At 39.6% G+C, this 22,885-nt stretch overlaps 1 protein-coding gene across 1 annotated transcript in view; it reads left to right on the top strand.

Annotated features, from left to right (window-relative positions):
* Nucleotides 1–22,885, top strand: part of LOC126455096 (heat shock 70 kDa protein 12A-like) — a 211,257-nt gene that overhangs the window by 140,384 nt on the left and 47,988 nt on the right. The window contains exon 11 of the mRNA XM_050091149.1: nt 12,953–13,085. Coding sequence (XP_049947106.1) covers nt 12,953–13,085 — 133 coding nt within the window. The remainder of the gene's footprint in view (nt 1–12,952; nt 13,086–22,885) is intronic.

The following is a 22,885-nucleotide window of genomic DNA, read 5'->3' as shown; positions in this document are numbered from 1 at the left end:
CCGTGTTACGATTTTCCGCAGTGAAACAGTTTCGGAACACTGAATTCAGTATTTCTGCCTTTCTTCGGTCGTCCTCTGTTTCGGTTCCATCGTGGTCAACGAGTGACTGAATAGGGGATTTAGATCCGCTTACCGATTTTACATATGACCAAAACTTTTTAGGGTTCTTGTTTAGATTGTTTGCCAATGTTTTATGTTCGAATTCGTTGAATGCTTCTCTCATTGCTCTCTTTATGCTCTTTTTCGCTTCGTTCAGCTTTTCCTTATCAGCTATGATTCGACTACTCTTAAACCTATGATGAAGCTTTCTTTGTTTCCGTAGTACCTTTCGTACATGATTGTTATACCACGGTGGATCTTTCCCCTCGCTTTGGACCTTAGTCGGTACGAACTTATCTAAGGCGTACTGGACGATGTTTCTGAATTTTTTCCATTTTTGTTCCACATCCTCTTCCTCAGAAATGAACGTTTGATGGTGGTCACTCAGATATTCTGCGATTTGTGCCCTATCACTCTTGTTAAGCAAATATATTTTCCTTCCTTTCTTGGCATTTCTTATTACACTTGTAGTCATTGATGCAACCACTGACTTATGATCACTGATACCCTCTTCTACATTCACGGAGTCGAAAAGTTCCGGTCTATTTGTTGCTATGAGGTCTAAAACGTTAGCTTCACGAGTTGGTTCTCTAACTATCTGCTCGAAGTAATTCTCGGACTAGGCAGTCAGGATAATGTCACAAGAGTCTCTGTCCCTGGCTCCAGTTCTGATTGTGTGACTATCCCATTCTATACCTGGTAGATTGAAGTCTCCCCCTATTACAATAGTATGATCACGAAACTTCTTCACGACGTTCTGCAGGTTCTCTCTGAGGCGCTCAACTACTACGGTTGCTGATGCAGGTGGTCTATAGAAGCATCCGACTATCATATCTGACCCACCTTTGATACTTAACTTAACCCAGATTATTTCACATTCGCATTCGCTAATAACTTAACTGGATATTATTGAATTCTTTACTGCTATAAATACTCCTCCACCATTGGCGTTTATCCTATCCTTGCGGTATATATTCCATTCTGTGTCTAGGATTTCGTTACTGTTCACTTCCGGTTTTAACCAACTTTCCGTTCCTAATACTATATGCGCACTATTTCCTTCAATAAGAGATACTAATTCAGGAACCTTGCCCTGGATACTCCTGCAGTTTACCAATATTACGTTAACTTTTCCTGTTTTTGGTCTCTGAGGACGGACATTCTTTATCAACGATGATAATGTCCTCTCTGGTAAGCCGTCAGGTATTTTATCGTTTCGCCCAAGGGGGGGTCCCTCTAACCTAAAAAACCCCCGTGTGCACGCCACACGTACTCTGCTACCCTAGTAGCTGCTTCCGGTGTGTAGTGCACGCCTGACCTGTCTAGGGGGGCCCTACAGTTCTCCACCCAATAACGGAGGTCGATGAATTTGCAACCATTATAGTCGCAGAGTCGTCTGAGCCTCTGGTTTAGACCCTCCACACGGCTCCAAACCAGAGGACCGCGATCGACTCTGGGCACTATGCTGCAGATATTAAGCTCAGCTTGCACTCCGCGTGCGATGCTGGTTGTCTTCACCAAATCAGCCAGCCGCTGGAAGGAACCAAGGATGGCCTCAGAACCCAAGCGGCAGGCGTCATTCGTTCCGACATGTGCTACTATCTGCAGCCGGTCACACCCAGTGCGTTCAATAGCTGCCGGAAGGGCCTCCTCCACATTACGGACGAGACCCCCCGGCAAGCACACCGAGTGCACACTGGCATTCTTCCCCGACCTACCCGCTATTTTCCTGAGGGGCTCCATAACCCGCCTAACGTTGGAGCTCCCTATAACTAATAGGCCCGCCCTCTGTGACTGTCGGGACCTTGCCGGAGAATCGGCCACTGGCCCAACAGGCGAGGCACCCTGTGGTGGCTCGGAAACGATGTCATCACCACTAGGAAGCACCCCGTACCTGTTGGAAAGGGGTAAGGCAGCTGCCACGCGGCCAGATCCCACCTTCGCCTTTCGGCCAGGCACGCGCGAGCCCACCACTGTCCGCCATTCACCCTGGAGTGATGGCTGACCGGTAAGATGCTCACTGCCGGAAGACGCAGCGACATCAGGGGTTCCATGTGATTCCAAGGCCACCGAAGTAGGCATAGGTCTCACCACAGTTTCCCCAACGCCACTACGAGCCGACGCCTGCGCCTCGAGCTCGATGAGCCTAACAGACAAAGCCTCCACCTGCCCCCGAAGAGTGGCCAATTCTCCTTGCGTCCGCTCACAACAACCACAGCCCCTACACATGACTATGTTTACCCTACTCTATACGGTGACAAATTCCCAAGATAATCTTCTGATGAGCTACTCTGATAATCAAGAAACACTCACTGAAATACGAGACGCGAAAACTACGCTAGGTTTTCCCAGAAAAACTATTTAAAAGCTAAGCGCAGCAAATAAGTACAAAAACGCTTTATACAAACAGTACTCGCTGCTGCTGGTGCTGTCGCTCTGGCTGTCACAAGACAACTGCTGATTCAGGTGACTAGTGGCTAACGGCCGCGAAACAAACAAAAGACGGTTTTAGGGCGCTTTCTGTTCTAAACGATCAAGAAAACACTAAGAAATCTAACACGAAAACTACGTAAAGTTTTATCAAGAACTGTTAGTTACTATGCAGAGCAGATAAACACAAATAGAATCCCTTCCTTAGTGGAAGGTCGTAAACAAAATGCAAAATAAACGCTTTATACAAACACTACTCGCTGCTGCTGGTGCTGTCGCTCTGGCTGTCACAAGACAACTGCTGATTCAGGTGACTAGTGGCTAACGGCCGCGAAACAAACAAAAGACGGTTTTAGGGCGCTTTCTGTTCTAAACGATCAAGAAAACACTAAGAAATCTAACACGAAAACTACGTAAAGTTTTATCAAGAACTGTTAGTTACTATGCAGAGCAGATAAACACAAATAGAATCCCTTCCTTAGTGGAAGGTCGTAAACAAAATGCAAAATAAACGCTTTATACAAACACTACTCGCTGCTGCTGGTGCTGTCGCTCTGGCTGTCACAAGACAACTGCTGATTCAGGTGACTAGTGGATAACGGCCGCGAAACAAACAAAAGACGGTTTTAGGGCGCTTTCTGTTCTAAACGATCAAGAAAACACTAAGAAATCTAACACGAAAACTACGTAAAGTTTTATCAAGAACTGTTAGTTACTATGCAGAGCAGATAAACACAAATAGAACCCCTTCCTTAGTGGAAGGTCGTAAACAAAATGCAAAATAAACGCTTTATACAAACAGTACTCGCTGCTGCTGGTGCTGTCGCTCTGACTGTCACAAGACAACATTGAAAATTATGTTGATATAAATGAGTGTAGTTGTAAATGAGATTTGTATTTTCAGTCTATTGTGATAGCAAATGGAAAAGAACAAATTTATTTAGCCTTATTTTATTTTACGTACAGTATTCACTCTTAAGCTTACATGAACACAGTACATGCAACAGTTTGTCAAATATTAACCAAACGTCTTTATTTAGGAGTAAAGTAATCAGTCATTTTACTCTGCCCAATACATACTTTCAAAATTACATTCTATGTTCTATGTTCATTATTTCATTTTCAGTTTCACTGCTTCCTCCCCTCACTTCATAGAATATGTTTACAATTCTAGTGGCTTCTAAAGTGTCCCTGCCAGTAGGGACAGGCACTTCATTTCTTTCTTCTTCCTCTTCTTCTTCATCTCCCTCACCTATTTCAAGGTCACTGTGGACCTGATTCTTCACTTCATTTGCAATTTTGTCTTCAGTTTGCACTTTGGTTGTAACAATGTCATCATACTGTTCCATATGTTTAAAACACTCCTGGAAATTGAAATAAGAACACCGTGAATTCATTGTCCCAGGAAGGGGAAACTTTATTGACACATTCCTGGGGTCAGATACATCACATGATCACACTGACAGAACCACAGGCACATAGACACAGGCAACAGAGCATGCACAATGTTGGCACTAGTACAGTGTATATCCACCTTTCGCAGCAATGCAGGCTGCTATTCTCCCATGGAGACGATCGTAGAGATGCTGGATGTAGTCCTGCGGAACGGCTTGCCATGCTATTTCCACCTGGCGCCTCAGTTGGACCAGCGTTCGTGCTGGACGTGCAGACCGCGTGAGACGACGCTTCATCCAGTCCCAAACATGCTCAATGGGGGACAGATCCGGAGATCTTGCTGGCCAGGGTAGTTGACTTACACCTTCTAGAGCACGTTGGGTGGCACGGGGTACATGCGGGCGTGCATTGTCCTGTTGGAACAGCAAGTTCCCTTGCCGGTCTAGGAATGGTAGAACAATGGGTTCGATGACAGTTTGGATGTACCGTGCACTATTCAGTGTCCCCTCGATGATCACCAGTGGTGTACGGCCAGTGTAGGAGATCGCTCCCCACACCATGATGCCGGGTGTTGGCCCTGTGTGCCTCGGTTGTATGCAGTCCTGATTGTGGCGCTCACCTGCATGGCGCCAAACACACATACGACCATCATTGGCACCAAGGCAGAAGCGACTCTCATCGCTGAAGACGACACGTCTCCATTCGTCCCTCCATTCACGCCTGTCGCGACACCACTGGAGGCGGGCTGCACGATGTTGGGGCGTGAGCGGAAGACGGCCTAACGGTGTGCGGGACCGTAGCCCAGCTTCATGGAGACGGTTGCGAATGGTCCTCGCCGATACCCCAGGAGCAACAGTGTCCCTAATTTGCTGGGAAGTGGCGGTGCGGTCCCCTACGGCACTGCGTAGGATCCTACGGTCTTGGCGTGCATCCGTGCGTCGCTGCGGTCCGGTCCCAGGTTGACGGACACGTGCACCTTCCGCCGACCACTGGCGACAACATCGATGTACTGTGGAGACCTCACGCCCCACGTGTTGAGCAATTCGGCGGTACGTCCACCCGGCCTCCCGCATGCCCACTATACGCCCTCGCTCAAAGTCCGTCAACTGCACATACGCTTCACATCCACGCTGTCGCGGCATGCTACCAGTGTTAAAGACTGCGATGGAGCTCCGTATGCCACGGCAAACTGGCTGACGCTGACGGCGGCGGTGCACAAATGCTGCGCAGCTAGCACCATTGGACGGCCAACACCGCGGTTCCTGGTGTGTCCGCTGTGCCGTGCGTGTGGTCATTGCTTGTACAGCCCTCTCGCAGTGTCCAGAGCAAGTATGGTGGGTCTGACACACCGGTGTCAATGTGTTCTTTTTTCCATTTCCAGGAGTGTAGTTGCACTGACTGAGTATATCACAGCTGATTTCTGGCAGCAATGCAGATAGCAGCAGACATCAGAGTCATTGAACATGTCTTCAGTTTTGGTGGCAATTATTCCTTCAGTTGTGATTCCTCCCATGACAGAAACAGTTCTTGATGGTTTGGGTTGTGATCCAGCTCCAGACTGTGGTAATGCATCTGATTGGATACATCAGTGTGGTAGAATAATTCTGCTTTCTCGCTATGCATTGTATCATTTTCAATAATATGAGCTCATGATAGGGCATTTAAGACTCCTAATTACTCCTTGGTCTATGGGCTACAATAAGCTTGTTGTATTTGCAGCAAGAAAAACAAGCTTAATATTCTCCAAACGAGAGAATACAGGATGTGCTGGACAGTTGTCAACAAGAACCAGTATCTTCCTCTTCTGAATTGTGAGCTCCCGATCCTAGTACCTTATTTTGGCTTCAAAAAGCTCAAAGGTCATCCAGGACTTTTTACTAACCTTGTAGTGTACTGGCAGATTTTTTACATGCTTAAAACACCTAGAATTTTTTAATTTATCTATCACAAAACAATTGTTTCTTTGCAGTTCCATATGTGTTAGCACGAACCAGAATTGTTATTCTTTCATTAGACAGCTTACCACCAAAACATTTTTCATTCTTGAATTTCAGAGTTGTGTTAGGTGTCAATTTAAAGAAAATGCCAGTCTCATCTGCATTAAAGATGTCGCAGTCTACATGTCCTTCATGAATTGTAGGCCACATGGTAGTGAGCCATCGTTGGATTGTTTCAGTATTCACACTGTTGGTTCTACCACTCATTTTGCCAAAAGTAATGTGCTGACATTGCTTGAATCTGTCAATCCAGCATTCGATGCACACAAAATTCCTCATCTTTTAATTTACTGGCAAATTCCTCTGCTTTCACCATAAGGAGAGGTCCACTAATGCTATTTAAACCACTTAAGCAGCACTTCATCCACATTCCTCTGTTGAGCTTTTTGTAACCACTTAATTTTGGGTCCATTTTCTTCAAATGCAGTAACAATTTTATCCTTTTTCTTCCAAATCTTTGGGCTGTGGAATTTACAAGGCCAAATTGATGACAAAGGTCACCTTTTTTAACTCCATTCTTGATTTCATGAATCACTTTCACTTTTTTTCCCACCATTAAAACTTATCTTTTATGGGCTGTGCTGTTTTAAAATGTGTGCATTTCATAACAAATTGCTATGGTAACTGACATCACGTGCACTGGTGATGAGTTCTATAATTGTCACCACTACTGTAGTATGAATGCGCTAGGGTAACAATGAGATAAGGAATCTATAGTATGCCAATTGTTGATAGAAGGGAGGAGAGAATAATACACCAGGTTGCCATATTACAACAACAGATTTCATTCTACAGTATACTAATTCTTGGTAAATCTTGTTGCTAACTGAGGCTGAAAATTATGTTATATGTGATGTACATGCATATACATTTGTTGTATTAAGCAGGGAAGAGAAGTATGTTCCTTATGAGGAATGTGCCATAACATAGAAATAGCCAAGTTGTCATTGTAACTGATGTTGTTATAAGAAAGTTCAACTATATAATTGAAAAATACTTGCATTGCAAACGTTGCTATCACAGAATATCTCATCAAGCGATTAGTCTCAACAAACAAGAATCAGGAAGCTTATGTTTCTTGTAAGTTCTGTGCATCAGCCTGAAAATAAATAATAATAATAAAATAAAAATAAAAAGTTATGTATGCATTCTCTAATATGATAGAAATCTACACAGTTATACAGTAAACAATTTTGTTGAGAATCTGACCAAATAATTACGTATAATTAGAATGTCATTCACATTTTGAACACTTGATTTAGTTGTTTTCTATGAAAAGAACTGCTTTACTGAATTTAGGTTTTGTCAAGGCATTACATCCACATCTACAAGATTACTCTACAATTCACACTTAAGTGTTTAGCAGAGGATTCATAAAACTACTTTCACACTATTTTCCTACATTCTGCTCTCAAATAGCATGTGGGGAAAATGAACCCTAAATCCTTCTGCGCAATCTCTGATTTCTCTTACCTCATTACAGTGATCATTTCACACCGTGTAAGTGGGAGACAATGAAATATTTTGGCATTCAATGAAGAAAGTTGACATAAGAAATGTTATGAAAACCTGATTGTGGTGGCCTTGAATCTTTCCCTGATGCTAACATCCTGGCTTGGAAGACTTGGAATATAGCAGAGAGTACACAATTACTTGCTAAAGTTCCTTATGGGACACTTCTTCCAGATAAGCCATTTACTGTGTCTACAAGAAGAAAAAAGAACCTCAATGCAGATGACTATCTTTTTATTTGGGCTAAAGTTGGCCTCAGCAATGCCTTTGCAATGAGCCTATCATCATCGCTGGTGACACAGTGCTCCAGTGTATAAAACACTGAGAGCAATAGACATTGATTTGAGTGGACAGTTTAATAAACAGCAGCTTATGGGTGGCCCTAATGTTTTTCATGGACTACGAATGGAGTTCACCCGTGATATACAAGCTGTTTTTGAAGGCAGTACATGGCTGACCATGGCCGTTGTTTGGGGCAGTGGCTATGGTGGCCTTGAAGCTTTCCCTGATACCAACATTTTGGCTTGGAAGACTTGGAGTATAGCAGAGAGTACAGGATTACTTGCTAAAGTTCCCTATGGGACCCTTGTTCCAGATAAGCCATTTACTTTGTCTACAAGAAGAAAGAAGAAGCTCAATGCAGACGAATATCTTTTTACTTGGGCCAAAGTTGGCAATGGTAATTGATGCAGGCCATGTGGTTAAAACTCAATGTGAGATCCCCACAATGCACAAGGAATTATTAAGACAGAGCTGTCCATTTGTCCATCTTGTTGCTTCATGACCATGAAGTACACGGTGCCCCATGGGCTGGGAAGATAGTTATCAGTTTCATTTGCTCAGTCAGCCATCATTCTCTGGCAGTTACATGATTGGACATTTTGCTCAATTACTGAGGAGTGTACACTCCCTGGGAACAGTGTTGAGCACATATATTGTGCAATGTCTCATTGTGCAGACATGTTTTCTGTAAATTACTTTCTGCAAGTCCTACGTCCTGGACACAGCGTGTGGATGTGGCAAAGAAACTGGCCCACCCAGAGTACCACTAACCTGTAAGCAGCTGGCATACAGATACCCTCTTGGAGAGCGGCACTTGGGAGCTATAAGAAGGTGCCAGCAACCAGCTTACAGCTAGCACACTTGATGTGCCTATGACTGTGAGTTGATTGTGGTGTATGAGGTAAAATACTTCCGCCCATCAGTAGAAGCCCTTTCCTTCATTATTTATACCAACCAAAAGCCCATCATTCATGCATTACACATGAACAACACCAAACATTTGCCGCATCAGCCCCTCCAGTTGGAATATGTCTCATAGTTCTCCACAGACATTCGCCATGTTTCTGGGATGGACAGTACCATCTCAAATTGTTTGTCCTGAGTTTGGTGTGGTTGTCTCTGCTTCTGTGAACTTTGGGGATGTTGACCAGGAACTGCAGAGTGACCATCAACTGGACAGCCTCTACAACGATGCCCATTCCGAGCTTCTCCCATAGGATTTGGCGTGTCATATCTCTAAATAACACAAGCAGGATGCATGAAACCTACACTACTGGGGAAGCTGTGTAAAGTAGCCAGATTCTCAAATCATGACTCCAAAAGAACTGCGTATGAACACACAGAAAAATTTAATCATGCTTTTGATTAGTTGCACCCCATACATGGTGCTTGATATGGACTTTGGAGACTTAAATTCCACAAGAGGGTCTTTAGTACTGGCATGGAACATCTTCTACAGTATCCCAGCTGCTCCATGACGTGTACACTTGGTGACGTACAACTTGACAGGAAGGAAGCACTGGATGTGGCCTGATATTGCACTGGAAAATTTTAATAAATCAGTTAAGAAGGCTAGGAGAGTGTTTCTGTTAGAAAGAGCAGATAAGCAGTTGTTAGCATTTTACTTAGACAGTGAAGTGACATCACTTGGTTCCAGTAAGATCAATATAGAGGAATTATGGACAATATAGAGGAATTCTGGAGAATTATTTGCTTAGTAAGTGGATTAAGAAAAGACCAACCATGGTTTAACAACATGATTTGGAAAATGCTGAGGAAACAGAGGCTGCTGTACTCTCAGTTCAAAAGAGAATATGCAGATCACAACAAGCATAGGTTAATAGAGATTTGTGAATCTGAGAAATGATCTGTGTGTGAAACATACAATTACTACCACCATCAAACCTTAGCAAAAGATATGGCAGAGAACCCAAGAAAATTCTGATCCTATGTAAAATTGCTAAGTGGGTCTAAGGCTTCCATCCTGTCACTTGATGAACAGTGTAGTGCGTCAGTTGAAGACACCAAAGGAGAAGGATACAAACATGTCATCATTTGAACATCAGACTCCTGTATGAGCGACATATTAGTAAGTATCCCTGGTGTAGAGAAACAGCTGCAGGAGCTGAAATCAAATAAGTCACCAAGTCCAGATGGAATCCCAATTCAGTTTTTCAAAGAGAACTCAACAACATTGGCCCTTTCTTAGCTTGCATTTATGGTGGCTGTCTCATCCTTCACAAAGTCCCAAGCAACTGGAAAAAAGTGCAGGTGACCCCTGTGTATAAAATGGCCAAAGAATGGATCTGCAGAATTACAGAACAGTATCCCTAACATCAGTTTGCTGCAGAATCCTTGAACATATACTCAGTTCAAATATAATAAATTTTCTTCACACTGACAAGCTTATGTTCATGAATCAGCATGGTTTTAGAAAGCATCACTCATGTGAAGCTCTGCTTGCCCCTTTCTCACATGATATAATGTGAAGGGCAACAGGCAGGTTCCATATTTCTAAATTTTTGGAAAGCATTTGACATGGTGCTCCATTGCAGGCTGTTAAAGAAGGTACAAGCATATGGAATAGGCTCACAGATATGTGAGGGGATCAAAGACTTATTAAGTTATGGAATCCAGCATGGTTTTGTTGCTGGCGAGTGTTCATCAGGAACAAGGATATCATTAGGAGTGCCCAAGGGAAGTTGATAGGACCATTGTTATTCTCTATATACATAAGTGATTTGGTGGACAGGGTGGGCGCATTCTGTGGTTATTTGCTGATGATGCTGTGGTGTATGGTAAGGTGTCAAAATTGAGTGATTTCAGAAGGATACAAGATGACTTAGACAAAATTTCTAGTTGGTATGATGAATGGCAGCTGTCTAAATGTAGAAAAATGTACGTTAATGTGGATGAGGAGAAAAAACAAACCTGTAATGTTCAGATACAGCATTAATAGTGTCCCTCTTGACACAGTCATGTCTGAGTACTGCTTGAGTGTTGGAATCCATACCAGGTTGGATTAAAGGAAGGCACTGAAGCAGATCAGATGCGGGCTGTTAGATTGGTTTTCAGTATGTTTGAACAGCATGAAAGTGTTACGGAAATGTTTGGGGAACTCAAATGGGAATTACTGGAGGGAAGGTGATGAACTTTTTGAAAAGCGCTATTGAGAACATTTAGAGAACTGGCATATGAAGCTAACTGCAGAACAATTCTGATGCCACCAACATACATTAAGCATAAGGACCACGAAGATAACATATGTGAAATTAGGGCTCATATGGAGGCATATAAAGAGTCATTTTTCCCTTGTTCTATTTGAAGGTGGAACAGGGAAGGAAATGACTATTAATGGTAAGGGGTACCTTCCACTAAGCACCGTAAGGTTGACTGCAGAGTATTGATGCAGATGTAGAATGCAAGTTTTCTGCTCACAAAAAAGTGAAGTAAGTTTTGCTAAGGTGTCTAATTGTCATCACAATCATTTACATTTTGTGTGGGCTCCTGAACTTATTTCTCAAAATAAAGTAGCAGCAGTAATGGCTAAAATCTTTCATGCCTACCAATAAATTTTTGGAAGGAATGATTTCCAGCAGAAAAGCTGTCTGGCTTGCTTGCCTTTTGGTGCAGTCTCACCTTATCTTCAAAACACATACTGACATTCTCAAGTGTGGCATTCTCAGAAGCTCAGTCACCAAATATGGTCTTCTTTGATTACAGGCTTTTATTCTTTGGTGTAGTTTCATTTTGTACATCTAAAACCAGGTAACTATATTTATAAGAAGTGAAATGACTGGTACAAGAATTAAAACATCAAAGCTTGAGATTTTATTCTAATCTGACATGGAAAGTTAACCAAGAACATTTTATCCAAAAATATGTCTCCCTCCTGACCTCGTTCCTCTGAGTACTTTTTCCATTCACTATCTAAAAGTTCACATGTTACACATTAAGATAGACTCAGTAGCTTCCCATTATTTTATTTGAGATGGAAGCATGTTCACAGCATTCATACAGTACCACCCTGTGACTCTAGTGGCTCTCACTAGATTACATCCACATCAAAATAGTTCAAATTAAACAATACTAATTAAAAGAACACAATGAAGGGTAGTTCTTTTCATGCAGTGATTCTGTATCCACAACTGTAATGATACTTGTCCTTCTGTTCATTTACCAGATTCTTAATCTGACATGGATAAAAAGCTCTGTGGATGTACTATTTTCTCTGTGACTCAGAAAAAACCATTTCCACCCCTGGGTTGATCATTAGAATGCTCTTCTACCATGCTGGACCAAACTGCAGTTGCATCTGAGGAACTGCAAAAAAGTGTGTGATAACAGTTATTTTGTAAGAAAACAAAACAAAACAATTAATTATGGTGATGAATAACTTTAATTTCAAGTTAGCAAAACTACAAGCCAGTGTACACATAAGGTGATGTGTGGTGTTAGCTTTATAGGCTAACAAGTCAATCAGTTATTTCAGCCAATGCCAGCCTGGTAAAGTGAAGCCAGGTGGGCCAACCAGGGTAGAGTAGGACCTGGCAAATTGAACCAGACTAAGTCTACTCATGCTTCATGAACCAGTGTGGCTGAGCCAGGCTAATATGGGCTGGTCCCAACAGGTTTACCAGCAATTCATATAACATATTTGTAATACCATTCCATGATGAGCACTGCATGTACATTCTGAGTGTCCTGTGAGAATCATAAGCAATGGTGCCATTTACCAATACATCATTAGATCTTGACAATACCAAAGGAAAAGCTTCCATTTGCAATTATAGCATCAGTTACTTTAAACAATATATTTTCAGAACACCTTGAAGAAACTGCTGTACAGTGGCAGAATTCATCATTTTTATAACAGTTGTGCTGGCAGCATACATCAAGAAAGATGAAACAATGTAGTAACTTGCAATAAATGTAACGTGCATCAAGTATAATTCCGCAAGTGATTTCATTACACAATGTGATCTTATTACCATCACCAGAGTTTATTCTATCACTTAATGCACTATTTTGTGCCATAAGTGATGTTCCATTTATGCTGAAGTCAACTAATTAGATAAAAATAGAATAAGAAATGATGATCTACTTTCTATTTTTATTCAATAAAAATGAGTGTTTTGAAACTAGATTATTGATGTATGAAGTTTGTTAGTTATAAGTGTTGATTAAACTGAGAAATTAGTTGCTTGATTATTAATTGCTATGTTATTTTATTTAAGGAAATGGGACTTTCGATTTTGAAAGGAGCTGTTTTGTTTGGGATGAATCCAGAAGTAATTACAGTCAGATATTCAAAGCAGACATATGCAATAGGTGTGCTGAAGCCATTTATACCAGGAGTACATCGGAAAGGTAAATATTTCCTAGTGGTGATATGTTTACATAATTTGGGGCTAAAAACTACTCTAACCAGAAATATAGCTACAGAATCTGTGCCTACATTAATGATTTCTGCATTTTTGTCTCATTTGTGATCACACACACACACACACACACACACACACACACACACACACACACACACACACACACATGAAGCTTTCTTTCCAGTAATTTTTTTATATAGTTTTTCGATAATGTAAAAACTAAACCGGTGTTACTTAATCTTGCGTGCAAAATGTGATTCACCTAAAACTATCACAGTAAACATTTCCTGAATGACGTGAGTAACTGATAAGCAATTTTCACAGAATAAAAGTAAAAACAAACAGCATCATGAAGTTAGCATATGCAGTGACTCCAGAAGTAATGGAAAATATATTATTTTAGTTGCAGAATGTGCTCATTTCTTAAATAGAACAATGACTATTTTTGCTATGAAGCTGAGTGCATAGTGATTTGAACTACAATTATGTTTGCTGCATGGCTCTAGTGTCATTAATTCAAAAGAAATTGTCATTATGCCCTATAGGTGTTGGCCAACAGTTAGAACCACTCATAGCATGGTGTAGTAGAAGTAGAAGTAGAAGTTTATTGTCTCATAACATACAATTCAAGTCATTAACTTAAAGTACAGGAGACTCATCAAACCACAAAAACTGGTTTACAATATTAAACAATCCCTAGTAGCTTAGACAATTGAAATTTTGATTATTTAGGTGTGTATTCCTTGGGCCATATCCATGATATCTTACGATGAAGCTGAATGTGTTGGTTGGATTACAAATATAATACACTTTCTCAGCAAAATGATTGCTGCATCCTGACACATTAGAGGTCATTCTATTTCGTACAAAAAGGAACATGTTCATTCACTCACTCGCTCACTCACTCACTCATTGATTCACACACATACCATTTTCCATAAATCCCTTCATGAAGGAGAGCCTTCAGGGATGTAATGAGACAAGCTATGGATTAATAGGCAAAAAACAGCCACTGTGGTCTGTTTCTGTAAAGCAAGTTTTATATTGTAACAGCTTGACCAGTACTTAGATCAAATCTCTGGAGTTCTACAGCTGGTCATAAACAAATGTTCTCCCACACTGGAAAGGCCAAAGAGGATTTTTCAACTGGCTGGTTCATTCATCTGATCCGCAAGCAATAATTATTTATCTATGAGGAAATTTGCTTGATGTCATTTGTAAGGAGATCTAAATAATATGAAATGTTAGATTAGAGTAGCCTAATCTTAAATCAAACACAGTACCCAACAGTGTGCATAGCTGGAGGGATGTGTTGCAACTGATGGCCATCAGTTTGGACTTTCTTGGTAAAAGGACTCTTATGGCTGTGGCAGGCACAGGCAATAAGATTGTCAAAATTTAAAAAAATGATCTAAAGGATATCTTAGTAGTATACAGTTCAGAGTACTGCATTAATCCAAAAACAGTTCAGCTCAAAAAAATAATGAATTTCATTCTGTGTACTTGCCACTGGAAAAAAAGTAGCAATCTGGCTGGTGTAGTGATTTACAAAAGGGGAATGACCTGGTTGATAGATTCATTCATTCATTCACATATTATGTTATGTAAATCCCATCATGGAGGAAACCATTCATGTATGGGGAATGAGTCACGTTATACATTAACAGGCTACTTCTACAAAGTACAGGCTACTATAGCCGAGACAATTAAGTAAATCCCCGACAGTTCATAGCACTGTTGCCAGCTTTTAACAGCAAAGCACTAATGACTGCAGGTGAAAACAGTAGCCATCTAAAGAACTGCAACAACACTGAGGCATTGCCATAAAGGTGTTTACAAAATCACTCTACATTATCTGTTGAGGTAGGCCTGTCAAGTTGCTGCATCCAGCCCATTGCAGCTATCAGGACTCAACTCACTCTGACTCAACTATAACAACAAATTATGACTAGCATTAATCTAGTCACACTGATAATTATGGTAACTGCTTATATATTACTTTACATATGCATATATTATATATATGTATGCTTTAAGAAAAATATCACTGCTCCTCTTCCTGTACTACTTAGTTGCTATCTTTATCTAATACTTCAAATAAAGCATTTATGTAACTTTACACAGACCACTATCAGCTGCCTATATTCTGGGGGAGGGGAGTGGGTGTGATATGTCTAATACAAATATTTGAGCTAAGCAGAACTTACAGAGTGGGGAAGGTTGTTTTTGAAAATTTTTGGGTTTTTCAATTTCCTGCCTGTTATCCTCTGGCAACCTGTTGTAGACTTGTGGATCAAAGTATAAAACTCCATTCTGAGACCTAGAGATGGATGCATTCTCTATATGGGAATTATTTCTATGTCTAGTATTGTGGTTGTGAACTGCAGAGTTGATTCCTAAATTCACTTTCATTATTAACACTTAGGAGACAAGCATCATACTCCTACATTGCATGGATTATATTCCAAAAAGGTAAGTGATGTGGCCAATGTGAGCCATTTCTCAGCTTTGTGTGTTACAACATTTGTCTAAGATCTGTCATCTGTATAAAGATACTCTGTGGGGGGAGGCAGGTGGGAGGGTGAACACACAGTTGTCCCTCATTTTGGCGAGGAAGGAATCCAGACAACGTTGTGTGTTACTTGCTTTGCAGCTATCACATTCTCCGTATCACCATGCACAATGCCTCTCAAGGTCACATGAAGTGCAAAGGGCCTTGGTTGTTACCTGATACTTGTTTTGTATTTATTTTCGAGATGACTTTGTGATTCAGTAATGAAAAATATCTAATTCTCCAAAAGCTAAAAACAATGGACATTCATTTTGCAGAAGAGGCCTTTTGCTTTTGTGAAATTGAAAGGCAACACAAATGTATTTCTTTTGATGACAAAACACAGAATGACTGCATCCTATATCACTGTCAGTACTATGTCAGGAATTATGAAAACACTGAAACATTACAGTATTTTGAATTATGATAAAAACAAGGCTGGTGTGGACTACAGTAACAAGCTAATGGGCTACTACCATTTTGAGAGGAAGAAAATAGCATGACTGAAGAAACTTTTTTCATATTTTTTGATGATAGTTGTAAATTCATATGTTTTACAGAAAAAAAGTTGAGAGCCACTAGTAAACATCCTCTTTAATTTATTACCGAATTGGCAGAGACAAGAAGACCTACTTGAGTTAATGTCCACTCAAAACAGTTCACCTGTGAACATACTCACTGGAAGATATTTTGGTAAATTAGTTCTGGCTACCGAAATGTTCAAATGAGTATAGAGCAGATGCAAAGTTTGCATAGAATGAAACAATGCCACATCTGGGAAAGTGGCAAGAAAAGATATCAGGTACTATTGTGAAAAATGTCATGTAGGTCTTCCAAAATGCTTTGAAAATACTAAGGCAATTGTAACTAAGTAATTTTCAATAACAAAACTATGTTTTCATAGAGTTTTAATTTTAGCACCAACAATTTCTGATCCTATCTCCTTTTATTAAATGAAAGACAAAAAAGTTGTAGTTATAATTAAAACAACAAAATTTCATTTCAATACAAAAAATGTCACCGGCGTAAGTGTTTCTTTCCAGTATTTCATAGAAAAAAAGGGCTATTCTTCCAAATGTTATAAACTTACTTAAATTCAGTGCAGTAGAAGTGGCTGCATAAAATTCAGAAAAACTGTGAAAAAGTGCAGTATCAGCCAGTTGATTGAAAACCTGGCTGCCCAGTCCTCGAAGTGTTAACCATGAACAATATTTGGCAAAATATATATTGACATGTAAGTGAAAAATCCCTAGATTCCTGAAGAGGCTTCTGCAAGATGTTTGATTATTAACTCTACATAATATTCTTATTCTGTGTTTCTGTAGAATAAATATATTTTTCTCCTTAGCTGAAATCCCTCAAAACTTTATGCCATAGAACAGAACTGAGTAAAAATATGTGAAGTGTGCTAACAATCCTGTCTGAGGGTCAACACAGAGAAGTTTATGAGTGTAAAGCAGAAAAAATTGAGCTCATGGGTTGAATTTTCAACATGCTGGTGTCACTTCAATTTATTCCCCATCTGGGTGCCCTGTGGCTTCACACTTGGATGCTCTACTTTTGGCACCTGGAAGATATATTTATTTGATTGAAATTGTATAGCATGAGATTTGCAAGATTAAGGATTAAACTCCTGGTTGTGAATCGGATGTAAGTGTGTTCTATTATTGTCCTGAGTGTGTCTGACATGTATGTATTTGGGCCCTTTATCAGTATATTGTGTCTTCAGCAAACAGTAAAGTTTCTTGATAGTCCTTTAACGTTCCAGTAAATCATTTATATAGACCAAGAACAGGAGTGAACCAAATTTCGAAGTTCAACTTAATTGTTGCTTCTGTTTACTGTGTACTAAGCCTTTCTTGAATAATTTTAATAACTGCCAAACAATATAAATCTGCTGAAATTTAACATTAGAAGCTCCAGGTTGGACTATCAACAATATTAGGAAAAGGATAGATTGCTATTCACTGTAAAGATGATATGTTGAGTTAGTTGCAGACTGGCTGGAATGCATTCTGTTCTGAGCTGCCAGACATGTTGCTCATGTGTGTGTGTGAGGTGTGCTTGCTTGTACGAATGTTCTTGTAGTTTCCATACAGCAGAGATGATGAGTCACAGATAGGCACAACAAAAAGAGTGTCACAAAATGAACTTTCATCCAACAAAGCCTTGTTGAAAATAGACAATAGACACACACACACACACACACTCACGCAAACATTCCATCATGGATTTTCCATTGTTGTTTGTGTATTTTGTCTGAAGAAGGCTTTGGCCAAAAGCTAGATGTGTAACAGTCTTTGTGTTGTGTCTGTCTGTAATTCAGTGTGCCTTTTTTGTGGAGTATATAAGTCTATCCCTTCCCTAATATTGTTAAATCAATTGAAACCTATTTTGAAACTTTATGGAGACTTTAAAATTTACTTTGTTTTAAATATAGAGATGTCATTCTAAACTTTTCATCAATATGCAACATAAAAGCAGAAGCAGATGTTTCTATCTTAGTAACATGCATTACTGTAATATCTTTAGATAAATTCCAAGTTATGAAGGCTTCATTCAACACATCACTAAAGATTTTAATGTGGTATTCATTACCAGCTAGTTCAAGTTCTAAGCACAAATGTAAAAGGAAGTATTGGGAATGGAATTTATTTAAGAACTTTAACCAAATGCTGTAGTCAGAATAATATAATTTATGTCAATAAGATGCTAAACAAAAGAAAAATTGCCAAACTTTTTCAAGCATTAAAAATCGAACAAAAAATTCAACACTTTTATTGATAACCCTCCACTTTCAAATTGTGTTTCCACTGAAAAGTGTTAACATAAGGAGCAATTTGTTTTTTATTTGATTTTCATTGAACCCCAAAATGTGTTGTTACACTTGAATATGGCACAAGCCACCATCACAATTTGTATAGATATTATAGTTAACCCATAACAGGAGAAAACATCTGTAGAATGAAATAAATCGGTTGAACACTTACAGTATTCAATAAAAGGATTAACTTGATTGTTTTAGACTCATGATAAGAAAACATTTAACTCAGTTATTTTAGACTCATCTTGTTCTTGTGGTCTTCAGTCCAGAGACTGGTTTGATGCAGCTCTCCATGCCACCCTATTCTGTTCAAGCTTCATCTCGAAGTACCTACTGCAACCTACATCCTTCTGAATCTGCTTAGTGTATTCATCTATTGGTCTCCCCCTATGATTTTTACCCTCCATGTTGCCCTCCAATACTAAACTGGTGATCCATTGATGCCTCAGAACATGTCCTACCAACTGATACCTTCTAGTCAAGTTATGCCACAAATTCCTCTTCTCTCCAATTCTATTCAGTGTCTCCTCATTAGTTATGTGATCTATCCATCTAATCTTCAGCATTCTTCCTTAGCACCACATTTTAAAAACCTCTATACTCTTCTTGTCTAAACTATTTATTGTCCATGTTTCACTTCCATACATGGCTACACTCCATACAAATACTATCCGAAAAGACTTCCTGACACTTAAATCTATACTTGATGCTAACAAATTTCTCTTCATCAAAAACGCTTTACTAGCTATTGCCAGTCTGCATTTTATAACCTCTCTACTTCGACCATAATCAGTGATTTTGCTCCCTGAGTAGAAAAACTTATCTACTAATTTAAGTGTCTCATTTCCTAATCTAATTCCTTCAGCATCACCTGATTTAATTTGACTACATTCTCTTATCCTTGTTTTGCTTTTGTTGATGTTCATTTTATATCCTCCTTTCAAAACACAGTCCATTCCTTTCAACTGCTCTTCCAGGTCATTTGCTGTCTCTGACAGAATTGCAATGTCATCGGCGAACCTCAGAGTTCTTATTTCTTCTCCATGGATTTTAATTCCTGGTCCAATTTTTTTACATTTCCTTTACTGCTTGCTCACTATACAGATTGAATAACATCGGGGATAAGCTACAACCCTTTTTCACTCCCTTCCCAACCACTGCTTCTCTTTCATGCCCTTCGACTCTTATAACTGCCATCTGGTTTCTGTATAAATTGTAAATAGCCTTTTGTTCACTGTATTTGATCCCTGCTACCTTCAGAATTTGAAGGTGAATATTCCAGTCAACATTGTCAAAAGCTTTCTCTAAGTCTACAAATGCTAGAAATTGAGGTTTGCCTTTCCTTAATCTATCTTCTAAGATAAGTCATAGGGTCAGTATTGTCTCATATGTTCCAACATTTCTGCAGAATCCAAACTGATCTTCCCCAAGGTTGGCTTCTACCAGTTTTTCCATTTGTCTGTAAAGAATTGTTAGTATTTTGCAGACATGACTTATTAAACTGATATTTTGGTAATTTTCACTCCTGTCAACACCTGCTTTTTTTGGGATTGGAATTATTATATTCTTCTTGAAGTCTGAGGGTATTTCGTCTGTCTCATACATGTTGCTCTCCAGATTGAAGTGTTTTGTCATGGCTGACTCTCCCAAGGCTATCAGTAGTTCTAATGGAATGTTGTCTACTCCCGGGGCCATGTTTTGACTCAGATCTTTCAGTGCTCCATCAAACTCATCATGCAGTATCATATCTTACATTTCATCTTTATCTACATCTTCTTTCATTTCCATAATATTGCTCTTCAGTACATCACCCTTGTATATAACCTCTATGTACTCCTTCCACCTTTCTGCTTTCCCTTCTTTGCTTATAACTGGTTCTCCATCAGAGCTCTTGATATTCATACAAGTGGTTCTCTTTTCTCCAAAGGTCTCCTTAATTTTCCTGTAGGCAGTATCTATCTTACTCCTAGTGATATATGCTTCTACATCCTTACATTTGTCCCCAAGCCACTCCTAATTAGCAATTTTGCACTTCCTACCGATTTCATTTTTGAGACATTTGTATTACTTTTTGCCTGCTTCATATACTGCATTTTTATATTTTCTCCTTTCATCAATTAAATTCAATATCTCTCCTGTTACCCAAGGATATCTACTAGCCCTTGTCTTCTTACGTACTTGATTCTCTGCTGCCTTCACTATTTCATCTCTCAAAGCTACCCATTCTTCTTCTACTGTATTTCTTTCCCCCATTATTGTCAATCGTTCCCTAATTCTCTCTCTGAAACTCTCTACAACCTCCAGTTCATTCAGTTTATCCAGGTCCCATCTCCTTAAATTCTTACCATTTTGCAGTTTCTTCAGTTTTAGGTTATAGTTCATAACCAGTGAATTGTGGTCAGAGTCCACATCTGCCCATGGAAAAATTCAGAATTAAGAAGTCCACCATATTACTGCTCTGTCAAAAGCCTTTGACATGGTGTATCATTTGAGCTTCTTCTTTCAAAGCTTTAACTGTATATAGTATTCAAGGCCTGTCTAACAGCTGGACTGATTTCTTTCACAGTAATTGTAAACAAGCAGCCAGTATCACACACACTAACAAAAAACTTAAAACTATTACACATCAGGCTATAATTTAATTTAATATGTCTTCTTGACACAAGCATCACTAAAGGGGCCATGTCTCTTCCTTCTATACATCAGTGATATAAAGTGAAACGTGAATGTTTATAAAACTATCATGTTTGCTGGTGACATCACAATTTTGCTAAGTGAAAAATCAAGTAAACTGAATTAATAGGTAAACAGTGCCACTACTGTATCAATGATGAACCAGTTGATATCAGCAGAGAGACTAAATTCTTAGGCATATGGCTGAAAATCAATAAAATGAAATGAGCATAGAATATTTGAATGTAAAATTAAGCAAAATCTGCCACCAGTCTGGACACTTAAATTATGCTGTAGTGAGTCAACAGTGTCAGAGCAGATATGGCAGTAAGTGCCTGAACTACTAATGTGTGTGTTTAGCTACATCAGCCATGATAGCACTCAAATTATTCAAACTCTTATAACTCCGAACAATAAACATTTATTTATAGATACTCATTAAAGATACATATGACATTGAGATTTATACATTGCAATAAATTAATGCTACGCATGATGTGTGTCTGTTTTAACAAAGAAGTTCTCATTGCCTACCCCCCACTGTCTACCATCAATAACTGAAACAAGTACTGATGCTAAACAAACAGTGCCTCTGGTTGCTGGCATGTTAACTCACTGTTGGCTACGAACTGCAGTGGACAACAATTTTGTTCACTACGCCACCCCTCTAGGGAGAAGTGGATTGTCATCCATGTACCTTGCTGGAAGATGAACTCGACAAAGAGAATGCATCTTCACTCAGATTGTACATCTGTTTTTGGTGGCAGAACTTGTGCTTGAGGCTGAGGATGGTTTGGAGGCTCAAGTGTAGTTAGCATTTCTGGAAATAAGTACACTACTTTTACTGTCTATTGAAAGAGTAGTAGTTTTATCATTTTGTGCTATATCCAGTGTTCGATCTCCTTCACTGATAACCAGATGTGGGCTCATATATGAAGTTTGTGAAGATGGTTTGAACTGTCTGTATGCAACATAACCTTGCATGTTGTGATGCACAAAGGTAGGTACTGTTCCATATCAGGAGGCTTCATGTGAATGGACGTGTGCCATGTGGTTCCTTAGGTGATAAATCAAATCTGATGGATCATGATCCGGTAGTTGTGCAGATCTCATATCAATGAATTCACCGGGCAGGGTTTCACCATATATAAGCCCCACTGCCAATTGATCTAAGTCCATTTTGTAAGTAGTGCAAAGTATGAGAAAGACCATAGGCAATACTGTTGCTCAGCTGATGGAATGACACATTTATGCAGCCTTTAAAGAACAGTGCCATCATTCTTCCCTGTCATTGCTTGATGAGGGGTAACTGACTGTCTGGTAATGGAGAGCTTACAGAATTTGCTTAGTTTGGCATATCATGCAACCTGCCAAAAAAAAGTGTGTGATTGCATTCCATATGCTTTAACCCATTGCATAAACAAGTGCTTACTTGAGGGATATTTTCCTGATGAGTTAAAACTGTCTAGGATCGTCCCAGTATACAAAAAGGGAGATAAAGACTCTCCATCTAGTTACAGGCCTATTTTAATAGTACCCGCATTCTCCAAGGTAATAGAATGCATCATGTACCAACAATTATCATCTCACTCTGAGAATCTAGGAATAATTAATGCTACACAATACGGGTTTAGGAAGAATCTGTCGACCATTGATGCAATCAACACGGTAGTCAGTTACATCCTCAAAGTTTTTGAGAACAACGGCTTTGCTCAGGTCTCATTCTGTGACCTAAGCA

This window comes from Schistocerca serialis, chromosome 1 (genome assembly GCF_023864345.2).
Source record: "Schistocerca serialis cubense isolate TAMUIC-IGC-003099 chromosome 1, iqSchSeri2.2, whole genome shotgun sequence".
Classification (NCBI taxonomy): Eukaryota; Metazoa; Arthropoda; class Insecta; order Orthoptera; family Acrididae; genus Schistocerca; species Schistocerca serialis.
The sequence above is the reverse complement of the archived record's forward strand: the minus strand, read 5'-3'. Positions and strand labels throughout refer to the sequence as shown.